Consider the following 13,195-nt stretch of genomic DNA (forward strand, 5'->3'; position numbering starts at 1 on the left):
GGCAGAACCTGCTGAAACCCACCTCCCGTTTCGGAGACACCTGTAAAATGTTTCGAGCTTAATTCTGAAATAACTGTGAAAGAGAATCTGCTCAGGAGCTTTGAAGTAGTTGCTAGAAATGACAGAAATCATTTCAGAAACAATCAAGGACTGATTCTATTAGCTAATGAACATCTATGTCCTTTTTTTTTTTACTTATTTTAATTCTGGTACAGAATCCATTATCACAACCAAAGGCAACAAGCCACCTTAAGGAATAAGAGGAAAGGCAGACCATGTTATGTAAACCTATATTCCAATATCCTACTGGACATCTTATTGCAAAACTGTCTGGGGCACAGTTTCTCAACCTTGGTGATTTTAAGAGATGTGGACTTCAACTCCCAGAGTTCTCCAGGCAGCAGGAAGTCCATATCTTCTTAAAAGAGCCAAGGTTGAGAAACACTGGTTTGGATCATTCTTTTGGCTAATGGTAGGATTATTCACTTGACCTCTTTGCTCGTATGAACTGGTCTGGCTATCTTCTTCCATCTCCTCCTTTGGCCATCTCCAGCTTTTTTTTTTGCCAATTCTGCTTGATTTCTCCTATTTCTCCCACATTTCAGAAGACTATTCTACCATGACATGTTCACTTTTGGCATAAATCACAACATCAAAAGAATGCAACTGTCTCATGTCTCTGAACACAGGAAGAAAAGCAGTGCTGATGTAGATATTTTCCCATTCTCTCACACCCACTTTTTTCAAAGGCTTCTCCTGCATCTTTCTACAACGCCGGAAATATCATCAGCCACAAAACACATTTTACGATCTAGCAACCCCTTTGATTTAAGAGCTCAAATACAAGATTAAGATTGTGATCTTCAGCATGACTGATTAAGATAAGTAAGGATTAATTGTGTTATGAATATTAGTGATAAACAGAAGATAGTATAAGCAGGAATTGCTTCTACCTTGAATGAATTTGTATTGTAATATGATAATAGCCAAAGGTTATGACATAAAAACATGTAATATGACATTCAAGTAGATGTGCCACAATGAAAGAATATTATTGAACCTCAAAATTACTTTTTCCATTTTATGGACACGGGGCGGGATAAAATCAAGTAGATTGGGGCTCTCACATCTCTGAGTTTCTATAGATGAATAGGCAAATAGTAAAAAATTTTGAAACCCACCACTGATGAATGTCATCTATTCCTGGTCTTGATATACATACAGGGCTTTTGGAATCTGATACCAAGAACACTAAATTGTAACCTAAGTGCTATATTAGCATCACATGTTTGCAAACAATTAATTACAGTACAGCAATTGTATTCGCTGTTCTATAGCAGAGGTAGAGTGCCTCTGGATCTTCAAAAATAGCTGGTTAGCAATCCCCACAACTATGTATATGATCTTTGGAGAGAAAACAAAGGAATCATAGTTAAATATGAGAAGGATGTTTCAGATGTCTTCAGCTTCTGATTGACAGATATATTGGCTGTCTGCTTAGATCTTGAATGGACAAGCGATGGTGCATATACATTCTGAGATCCCAATTTTTTTTTTCCAACTAAGGAGCACTTTTCTATCCTACCCATTCCCATTTTGTCTCATTGACATTCACAGGCAAAAAATGTTGTTTGGCAGAATATACGATAGGCCTCTGGCTGAGTTACACTATGGCGTGAAAAAAGCTGTACATGACAAATTCACTGGGAAGTTATCACTGTCCTCTTCCTGGAAATTCCTGGCAGCCCCCTCCAAACTGGTATAAAAATAACATGCTGAATATTATCCATCTAAGTTTAAATCCTTTTTCTTTAAATTCAATTATCAAATGTGCAGTTGACAAATTTTCTAAAATGTTTGACCACACTAAAGACCATGATAAATAGTAACCACTTACATTCAGTGTATCTAAATATTAGTTTCCTTGGTGTGCATTGAAAATGTGTAACTTGACAACAACAAACATACAAGACCTCATCTCAGAAATTGGTAAAGTAAGTTGCTGATTACATTGTTTGGGACTTAACTTTCCGGCATATGAAGACCAAAACTACCCTTTTCCTTTCCTTGAATAAATAGCAATTAAAGCATGTAGAGAAAATATTCCTATATCCAGCAAACCCATAATTACTGGCTATATACTATTAAGCTCTCTTTCCCAAAGTGAGTTTTTCTAGATATAAAAACAGATAGTGGGGATTTTTAAGGGAAAGGGAGGCGAGAACAATAATATTTGCTCTGATATATTTACATTTAATAGTTATTGTTGTCATCAAAGTATATTCACTAAGTATTTAAAGTGTATGACATATGTGTATGGATAACTAGTTGTAGATGATCAGCATATAATCGTATGCATTAAAAATAAATACACATGATTTTATTGTGAGCTCAGAAAATTCATTTCCTTAGAAAAAGAGGCGCAATATGAGAATTGTAAGCTGAAGCAGTTCTATGAGCCTGGATATAGTTGGGCAAAGAACATTAACTAAGTAATTAGATTGCTTTCGAAGCCTTCAATGTCAACAGGCAAATTAGAAGCTTGCTGCTTAAGATTTTTATCAACCCCTTCTGTGTATATTCCCCAGCCACAGAAGTATTGTTGTTAATACTATCCCTGAAGTTGTAGTAGCATCCTGATTAGAAACTCCTTCCCTTTGATGAAGTTGGCTCTTTTATGTGTTTTAGAGAGCAAAGACTACTTTGCGTTGTTAGACTTTTATTTTAACAATGCCCCGAGATTGTTTTATCTTATTCTATGCAGCATTAGATTGTACAGTAGTGTATTACCAATGGAATATATATAGCTTAGGGTTGAGTCTTCGATGCTTTCTGAGTTTGGTTGTTTGGTTTCATTATCCCACTAGGTAACATAGTGCACTGATGATGTTCCTTAGTTAGGTAATGAAATGTTTGCAAGCAAACAAACAACTTCAGAGAGCACCAAGGATTCCATTGTAACAATATCAGATTGCTTTAAAAACCTTCAATGCCAAGAGGGAAATTAGAAGCTTACTCCTGAAGATATTTATCAGACCTCTTGTATATATTCACCAACCACAAAAACATTGTTGGTTGATACTGTCCCTGAAATTAGCTTTTTATGTGTTTTACAGAGCAGAGATTGCTTTGCTTTGTTAGACTTTTATTACTGCTCCAGGATGGTTTATCTTATTCTATAGCATTCCTTGAAATATATATCTTAGGTTGGGTTTTATGAATGATACTGCAACAGTGTTTATTGTTATTATACTAAGAATGCTGTGAATGTTTGAATGGTATTTATATTGTCTTAAGCACCTGTTAGAAAACAGTGCATATAAAGAAGCCAATCAAAATTTCTACGAAACAGAGTTACGTAGAAACTGGCAGTTTTCCTAAACCTGTATTCTCCCAGTATTGCATTACATTGCATTACTTTATTTCTGAAACTCCCCAAATTCTCAACAAACATGTTGTCCTGGAGAAAAGAGAAGAGAACATGTCCTTCACTTTTCTTTATTTAATTATGCCTCACCGTTTTTCTAGAAGTGGTACTAGCCAGTATACCTGCCATCTATGTTTCTTCTTTTACCTACTACCTACTAACACCACAGTCCTTACACAGGTTATATTTTGTTCCCTAATAGCTTTCTTGACTATCCACCATGCCCCAGAAAAGTAGAGGAAGCAGACCCTGAGAAACCCCCAAATAATTTAATCCGGAAATAGTCATCTAAGTCTGTACTTTTCTACTCCTTCGCTAATAGTATATGTGCTCCACTTTTCTTTCATCTCAAACCCACCTTTTTTGCACACAACATGAAAACCTTAGGCAGCATACACAGAAGAGAAAAGTAGAATCAGTGTTGTAGGAAGCCATTTGCATCATTATTTCAATATAAATATATCCAACATATACCTCATTCTAGTGGTGAAATGTGAACCTGTTTGCTGCCGGTTCGCTACACACGCATGCGCAATACACACCAAAAGGAGGCTTGGAAAGTTAAGTAGAACAGTGAGGGGGGGAATCAGCTGTGCCGCGTGATATAGATTCAGCAGGATTTCCTGCTTTCTAGCAATTTTAAATCGTGCGGCACAGCTGATTGTCGGAAATACCGGTTTACTACCTATTGGCCCGAACCTGTAGTTTTTATCACTACCAGTTCATGTGAACCGATGCGAACCAGTAGCATTTCATCACTGCCTCATTCCATTTCTGCAGCACCTAGTCTTCCTACAGCCAGGATAATAGAAAAGAGGAAAAGATACAGAGACAGTCTTGAATCAGCCTCAACTCCTGATAACTATGTGGCCATATAATTATGCAAAGCAAATGTATGGAAGTGATTTCCCATTGTCTTCTTCTAAGAAGTTATTCAACTTACAAGTTTAGCTTAGAATTCAGGCATTCTTTGGTGGCCTCCCATCCAAGCACTCACCAGACCAAATCCTTCTTAGCTTTCAAGTTATTCAATAATAAGCTAAAGCAGTATAGTTTTGGAGACCCAGTTTGTTCTAGTGTTTAAGGCATCAGGCTAGAAACCAGGAGACTGTGAGTTCTAGTTCTGCCTTAGGCATGAAAGCTTTGGGTGATTTTGGGCCATTCTCTCTCTCCAACTCAACTAACATGGTTGTTATTGTGGGGAAATAGGAGAGAAAGAGTATAAAGTATGTCTGATACATTGTACTATGTATAAAAAACAATTTATCTCCATTTTCTGTTGCATTAAACTGATCAATGTATTGATGAATTTTGAAAGGCCACTGGAGCCCTTGGGTTGTCTATCCTTTTTTTAAAAAAAAATTATTAAACAAAATTAAAACTTTTTTTCTTTACAACATTTACACATCAGTATTCATTTCTTATATATCCATTTCCCCCTTACTTCAATTTAATAAATTTAATAAATATCTTAATAAATACCTTTATCTATACATAAGGTTCTAATATTTATTTATACATATTGGTACATCAATGTACTAAATTACAGTCATACATTATGTGTCATTTCCATTTCTACAAGTTTGTTATTACGTTCTAACTCCTGTATCTTCCTGGTTGTCTACTATTTTAGCTCCTCATGTTGGCTACATCTAATAATTTGAAATCAGGTGCTCTGGGGCACTGTGGGAAAATCAAAATAATGTCTCACTTCCCACTCTTTCTACCATAAATCTACATCTAGAGATCTTGGAAGGTAAGTAGGATGAACTGTTGCACACAAGCGAGGACATGAATGAGAGGAGACCCAAACCCATTAAAAGCCTCACACTGCAATGAACAAGACCATGCATTCAATTTCAAGTTTACTACAATTGTTGGCCGAGCAGGGACAAAAATAGCCGGAGAAATGACTGAAGCCTGGAAAATGGACCCTTTGTCAGTCAACAAGAATGCTGATTTACCACCAAGTTATCAGGTACTTTAGGACCCAAGTGGCACAAGGAAACAACAATTAACAACTTAATAGCCAGTCATCAACACCCTACTTAACAACTAAAAGCTACAAACAACCAGGCACCGTAATAAATACAATGCGTAGAATAACACAGTGCGCATATTATGGAGAGAGAGAGAAGTTCCCTGATGATGGGCTTTAGCATGAGCCCAAAAGCAAGGAAGAATAAACCTCTGGGCCCTGTGACTGACTCAGATTGGAACCTGTTGTACACGTGTCTAGGATGATTGTGTTCCAGCAACTATTTGAGTGTTGAGTGCTTTTGACAATCCTACTATATATCTTCTTAAGATAAAGACTTAGCTGAAATTGTCAAGGAGCAAGGACTTGAGAAGGCCAAGCCAATTGATATGCTGTGATAGCAGCCACTTATCTTCTTTTAGTCTCTGATTCCTTTGTATGCTAAGCTGAAGAGAACTGAAGTAGAAGTATCAATGCAACCAGAAGATTGTTATCTTCAAAAGAACTCAAATTTATTTATAAGAAAACTATTAGCAGAAGTATCTGAATTAGTCAGCAAGTACTTATTCTATGAGGTAGGTGGAAAGGTTCTTTTGGAGAGAATAATCTTAACATCCAGGCTATCAAAAAGTTCTAAGTCTATATGGGCCAGTGCAAAGAGAAGATATTCTCACAGTTTACTTGATCATTCCACTTGGAAGGCATGTTTCTCAAGACTTTAAAACAACCGTGAGAACATCTTTGAATATTTCACTAATAAAATGAGAAAACTAATTTTGAAGTAAAACTTGTTTTAATAATATTCCTTATATTTCCTTGCATTTAAGATATTGACTATAAATCTTAATTGGATATATCAGCTTACATATGATGGTTTTATTTCATTAATATCTAGCATGAGGTCCTCAAGTCAGGTCTGGGTATGGGACAGAAACAGCACTGGTTGCATTTTAAGATGACCTCTGGCATGGGTGGGATGGGTGGACCTAATATATCCATCCTTGCCCTACTTGACCTCTCAGGGGCTTTCAGTACCATCAACCATAGTACCCTTCTGGATTGACTCAGAGAAGTGGGGGTGAATGGCATGACGTTATTCACCTCTTTCCTTCAACTGGTGTTGATCAGGCAAGAAAGATCCCACTTTCAGCTCCCATATGGGGTGTTACAGGGTTTGATGCACTCTCCTCTCCTCTTTAACATCTACATGAGGCCCTGGGTGAGTTCATCTGTCACCATGCAGTAAGGTATCATCAGTATGCTGATGATAATGTATTAAGTCAATGTAAATTGACTTAAATGTCAATTTAAGTGATTTCGTGAATATCTTGTCCTACTGCAGGTGTGTCAAACTGGTGGGCCGCGGGCCAGATGTATCATGCCAGGCCATGCCCATCCCAGCTCCATGAATGGGAAAAATGTCGTGAAATGTCACATGATGGCAACGTGACATGGTGAGTTTGACACCCGTGTCTTAGTGTCTGGAGTCTGGATGGGGAACAACAGGCTTCAGCTGAACCCTGGCAAGTGTGTGGCTTTGGGTTGTGTGCCTACTGACTCCAGGGCTTTGGTGCTGGATGGGATTGCACTATCCCAGATAGACCCAGTCCACTCCAGAGGGTCTTCCTAGACTCGTGACTCCTTTTCAAGGAGCAGGTAGTAGCCCTGGATAAGACAGCCTTTGCACAGCTTTATCTGGTGCACTCGCTCATACCCTGGTCACCTCCATATTGAATTATTACAATGAGATCCAAATGGGGCTGCACTTGAAGAGTATTCAGAAGCTTTAGCCAGTACAGAATGCCACATTGCAGATGTTATCTATACATATTTCACTTCTGTTCCACAAACTGCATTAGCTGCAGGCTTTCTTTCAAGTCCAATTCAAGGTGTGAGTTTTAATTTTTAAAGCCCTTTGTGGCATAAGACTAGGTTATCTGAGGGACTAACTCTCCTCAATTACATCAGCCCACCCTACTAGATCTGATAAAATAAGCATTGTGTAGGTACCATTGCATAGGGGCCTTAATTTGATGGGTCCCATGAAACATGCTTTTCTACTAAAGGCACCTGTTATTGGCACCTGCTTTATGGAACAGTCTTCCCCTCAAAATTAGATTAGCTCCATCCTTTTTGATAATCTGTAAAGCTCTGAAGTCTTGGCTGTTGTCAGGCCTGCAGCTCCTTGGCGATTTGATTTAAATGGCTCAGATGGCTCCATTGTTCAGTAGGCCATTTTAAATCCCTCTCTCTTGTGGTTCTTTCATTATTATCATAAGTATTAACACGGTTTTTCATATTGTGTATTGTTTTTCCCCCTGATTATTATTCGCCACTCAGAGTCACCGAGATGGTAAGTTATTTAAATCTGATAAATAAATAAAAGGAGACTCGATGTTTTTCAATATTTAGTTGCAGTAAGATCTGGGAAACTTGTTTCATAAAGAGAAATGGTAGTAAGGCCTTTCATTGCCTTTTCACAAAAGTTGTATTCTTTGTGAACTTTCATACAAAATTTTTCTGGTGTGTTTTTCCAGCTGTTTCAGTTTGACATCTGAGGCAATATCTGCCAAGATCTCTTCATTATTGGACAAGCTACTTGTATAGCTAGAATATGGTGGCAACAAAAACTGAGTCCCAGAAAACCTCACAAAATACCTTCTAGTTGTTCTGGAAATCCTGGTGTTGAAAAAGCACCACAATATGTTGCATTCCCTTGGGATTATCTGTAGGAGGATGCTTGTCAACAAAGGTGGGGCTGAAACACATGGATGAGACCAACTGTTGTCTTTTTTTCAAATATTCCTTTTTTAATGGCAATCATACATTCTTTCTTTCTTTTTCTTTCTCCCAATGTAGAAGGTTGGAAAAAAATTACTCCTAAAATGTGAATGGGTGGCTTTTAAATAAACTCAAGGAATTCATGGAATTAATTTAAGGGCAGTTAGAAGCTCTGTGGCCAGCAATTGTTCATTTCTTGCAGTAGAAGCATATAAGACAGCTGTGAATGTTGTTAAAATATTCCCTATAATTCTCTGCCCCATGCAGCTAATGTTCAAATATACATTGCTACCAAATATACAATTTCCATTTCAAGTGTGATATATAACACAAGACTCTATTGAAGAAGGAAGAAATGGACAATTGTCCTGGGCTCCATACATGGAAGAGGCCCTATTGAAAGGATATGTCAGCTAATGGATTAGTTAGCTGGATCTATATTTTGCAACAGAAAAGAATACATGTAGCTCTGGTTCAACTACGGGATGAGGAGTCCTTGGTGCTCTCTGAGGTTGGGTTGTTTGCTTGCAAATATTTCATTACCCAACTAGGTAACACCCTAAACACTAATGATATTACTTAGTTGGGTAATGAAACCTCTGCAAGCAAACAACCAAGCTCAGAGAGCATCAAGCATTCTATTATGTTCCACATTCAAGGAAGTTTAACAAATCGATTGAAATATAACTTTCATGACTTACTTCAGATACTGCACTTCCCTACAAACTCCCATTTATTGGATTTGTTAGACAAAAACAAAAGACGAAAAAAACACGGAAGCAGGACACAATGAGAAGAAAGTTGAGGACAGAGATCTCAAATCAACATAATGGATCTGGTCTCTCAGAATCTTAAAAACAACTTAGCCCCAAACATCTAAAAATAGAGGGATCATTAAGGTGATTTAGTCAATCCTAGTATTTCATACAAGTCCTCAAATTAAGTATATCAGACAAATATATGTCCACCGATCCAGGATCTGGTGGAGGGGGGGGGGAGCCAATAGTGTAAAGGGAAGCCGAGTCCTTTCTTAAGTAACAGCTATAAGATAGTAAAATGGAACAGCTCAAACTCTACTCAAGTTCTCATTATATATAACTTTTGTAGATATGGCCTATTGTATATCTTCAAAAGGATATTTCTGGGAACCATGTGCATTGTGTAATGCTAGTTTTTGCTTCCCTGGCACTGCTTCCCTGGCACTGCCATTTGACAGCTATGATTGCATCTCAGGACAAAGAACAACAGCTGCTGAAATGTGTCTTTAGACTAGAGCAGGTGCCTCAGATATAGTCTTTAGGTGCTCTTTTTAGCAACACATGGACGAACAAATTTATCAACATAGTAATCCTGAACTATTTGAACAAGTAGCAATGGCTGGCTAAACCAGGGGTCTCCAACCTTGGCAATTTTAAGCCTGGAGGACTTCAACTCCCAGAATACTCCAGCCAGCAAAGCTGGCTGGAGTATTCTGGGAGTTGAAGTCCACCAGGCTTAAAGTTGCCAAGGTTGGAGACCCCTGGGCTAAACCACATGCATGGAACATCATTCATTTATCTTTCTTGGCATCTAAACTATAGGTCATGGCTGGGTAAGTTTCAGCACACTAAATTTCATTTTTCATTCTTTGTATAAAGGGCAAATGAGATCAGAAGAGTGGCCAAACTGGTGCTGTTTGGATGGACATGATCGTCAGCAACTAATTTAAAAAAGGACTGGTCAGAGCAGACCAAGGCTCTAGGTTAATTTACCCCTTGTAGCCAGTCTTTTCTTTTCTTTTCTTTTCTTTCAATGGTTGCTATTGCTGCCTGTAATTTTTAGAGTTTGCTGAACTTGATAGTGGAGACTGAGCAGGAATTCCCATCTAAAATTCTCACATACTTATTATAAACGAGGACTGCATAGCACCATTATGTGGTTGGTTGTTTTGAATTTCATAGGGGGGAAAAAGCGGGACTGTACTTCTTGAATAGTTCTGAATAAATATATAATTTGCTTCAAAACGATACTACATGAAATGAATTATTAGTGCAAGACAATTTTGCACGTTTGTTTGCTTTGTGGATAAAGTTATAAGGAGAAGAAGTGCTCCTAGTGGGCATTCTAAGATTATCTATAGCAATTCTATTTTTCCTAAGAAAACTACCATGGAATATTGAAATCAATGTATTAAACGATGGTTCTACAGAGTTAAAATTATGAGCAATACACTTAGTACAACGATCTATTGATAGAGATTGATTATAGTAAAGTTCCTGGGTTTAAGAACCCTGGGATCCAGTGGTCAGCTACACATACTCTGCATGTGCCCAGTGGCATCTTTTTTTACAGTGAAATAAAAATGTTCTAGGAACTAGCCATGGTCCTGAGACGAAATTTGGGATTAAATCATGGTACAAATTAAAGCTTTGAAAGAATCCCAAGGAATGGACTGGTCATGGAGTTGAATCCAGCATTAAGGAGAGAAACAACTGAATTCTAAGCAAAGCTGAATCCAGGCCTTCAGGTGGGAAATCTTTAACTTATCAAAATAATCCTTCTGTGTTTGTAGACTCCTGACCAAGTGCGATCAGAAATGTCTAAACACTTCATTAGGAAGTATACATTATTTTCAAGTTATTTAATTAAAAAGAAGACACTGTTTTATTAATTACGGAGGGCTCAGCACATTCAGGGAAATTAAGAAAGACAGAGTTCAGAAGTTGGAAGTTTACTCCAGGAACCTATAACATGCAAGAGAAATTGTACACACATGCACACCCAAAATTGGGTTACAGTCCGCCTTCCAATGTTTTAGAGCAAGACTGGATACATGGCAGTAAGAAGTAAATGTGCTGTGGGTCCATAATATGAAACAGCATGTCCATTAACTACATTTTGACTTCTGTCCATCATTTACCTGGACTATTTGGGGGACAGGTGATTGCAGAAGAAAAAAAGGTACTAAGGAAACTCACCTAAAATATACCTTCAGAGGAGTCAAGAAGGAAGGAGGCATACAACAGGTTGCTAAAGTACCTCAATGAAATATCGTTGTTTTGAAAGCTGAATCTCAGGCAAACCATTTCCCACGGAATACTTAATTCCAGGATCCCAAGGCAGGCAACAAAATTCGGCCTTCCCCCCTTCCGGCACTTGTACCACGCTCAGAAACACTCTTGTTTATTTCACCGGCATTTCAAATCACAACACAGACAGACACACACACAGAAAGATACTCCTGCCCTGTTTTAAACAGTCCTAATCACCCCTGGGCCCATCTGGCGTCCTTGGCCTCCCTCCAAAGTTTATTCTCGCTCTCCATTTCTCTTGGAGAAGAGGGCACTCAGAAAACTCTGGCCAAACGAGGAGCGGCTCTTCAAAAAAGGAGCAGTAGTGCACAGTGGTCAGATCCGGTGCTGCTGCCTTATTATTGGTGGCTAGCTGGCTGGCTGTGGGGAGGGGGTGGGGGGGATACTCACCATTTCTTGCCTGAGGAGGTGAAGTTTGGTCTCCAGTCTTTCCAGCGCGCTGGAGCCGCCGCCGCCGCCGCCGCCGCCGCCGAGCATGGCGGCTCGGGGGGGGCGAGCAGCGGAGAAGCCGGCGACGCCAGGCCCTCCGCCGGGCTGCTCCCGGTCTTTTTCCCTGTCGCGGGTGACGGCGGTCTCCTCCCCGCGCAAGGAGCGCGCCAGGCTCTCGGGGACTTTGCGCCCCAGCTTGAGCTCGACGTCCCGCAGGTCGGGCAGGGCGCAATCTTCCATGGCTTTGGGGCGAAGGCGGCTTTTCGGATTAAGGAAACAGCAACCCGCGGAGGGAGAGGGGGAAAGGGGGGGGGAGAAGAGAGGGGGTTTGACGGAGAAGAGCTAAGCCTTCAGCCGCGCCGCCCGACACTCGGCGACCTTCCCATGTCCGTCCCGTTGGGGTTGTAATCCACCCCGGCCTCGACTGTCAAGAGGTGGAGCGGGGGACGGGAGCGAGCGGCCAGCCAGCCAGCCAGCCAGGTGACTCGCCGTAGGAGGCAGCCCGAGTGGTCGCCTTGGCCGCTTTCCGGCAGCAGCATTATTTGGCTTGCAAACCCCAGCCCCTGGGTTGCACCGGCGGCGGGCGGGGAGAGGGCGGTTACGGAAAGCGGGCACACTCAAATGAACCTGCGGGGCGTTGTTATTCTTTCATTCCGACTATTCTGATCTCGCCTCAGAAGGCAGCCTTGGCCTCGCTTAGCAGCAGCGGAGAATAGCAATAGCAATAACACTTAGACTTATATACCGCTTCACGGGGCTTTTACAGCCCTCTCTAAGCGGTTTACAGAGTCAGCCTATTGCCCCAAAACAATCTGGGTCCCTCATTTTACCCACCTCGGGAGGATGGAAGGCTGAGTCAGCCTTGAGCCTGGTGAGATTCGAACTGCCAAATTGCTAGCAGCCGGCAGTCAGCAGAAGTAGCCTGCAGGACTGCATTCTAACCACTGTGCCACAGAGAAAGGGCAAAAGGAACATCTTAGGTTGTCATCCCCCTCCCCTTTGGTATAGGTCAGAGGTAGTTTCAGCAGGTTCTGACCAGTTCTGGAGAACCGGTAGCGGAAATTTTGAGTAGTTCAGAGAACCGGTAGTAAAAATTATGACTGGCCCCGCCCCCATCTATTATCTGCCTCCCAAGTCCCAGCTGATCGGGAGGAAATGGGGATTTTACAGTATTCTTCCCCTGCCATGTCCACCAAGCCACACCTACAGAACCAGTAGTAAAAATGTTTGAAACCCACCACTGGTACAGGTAGTCCTTACTTACAACAGTTCGAAATTAACAATGGCACTGAAAAAGTGATTTACAAACATTTTTTCACACCTACAACCATTGCAGCATCCCCATGATCCTGTGATCAAAATTCAATCACTTGGCAACTCAATCATGACTGTTGCAGTGTCCCTGGGTTGCAGTATCCCGGGGTCATGTGATCACCTTTGCTTTCTAACAAGCAAAGGGTGGTTCAGTGGCTAAGATGCTGAGCTTGTTGATAGAAAGGTTGGCAGTTC

General features: G+C 40.4%; 1 protein-coding gene across 1 annotated transcript in view; it reads right to left on the reverse strand.

Annotated features, from left to right (window-relative positions):
• The window catches only part of LURAP1L (leucine rich adaptor protein 1 like), a 29,592-nt gene extending 17,039 nt beyond the window's left edge, over nucleotides 1-12,553 (reverse strand). The window contains exon 1 of the mRNA XM_058166528.1: nucleotides 11,648-12,553. Within this exon, the coding sequence (XP_058022511.1) occupies nucleotides 11,648-11,926 (279 nt within the window). The 5' untranslated portion in view covers nucleotides 11,927-12,553. The remainder of the gene's footprint in view (nucleotides 1-11,647) is intronic.
• Between the last annotated feature and the right edge of the window lie 642 nt (nucleotides 12,554-13,195).

The sequence above is a fragment of the Ahaetulla prasina genome, chromosome 2 (assembly GCF_028640845.1).
Source record: "Ahaetulla prasina isolate Xishuangbanna chromosome 2, ASM2864084v1, whole genome shotgun sequence".
NCBI classification, from domain to species: Eukaryota; Metazoa; Chordata; class Lepidosauria; order Squamata; family Colubridae; genus Ahaetulla; species Ahaetulla prasina.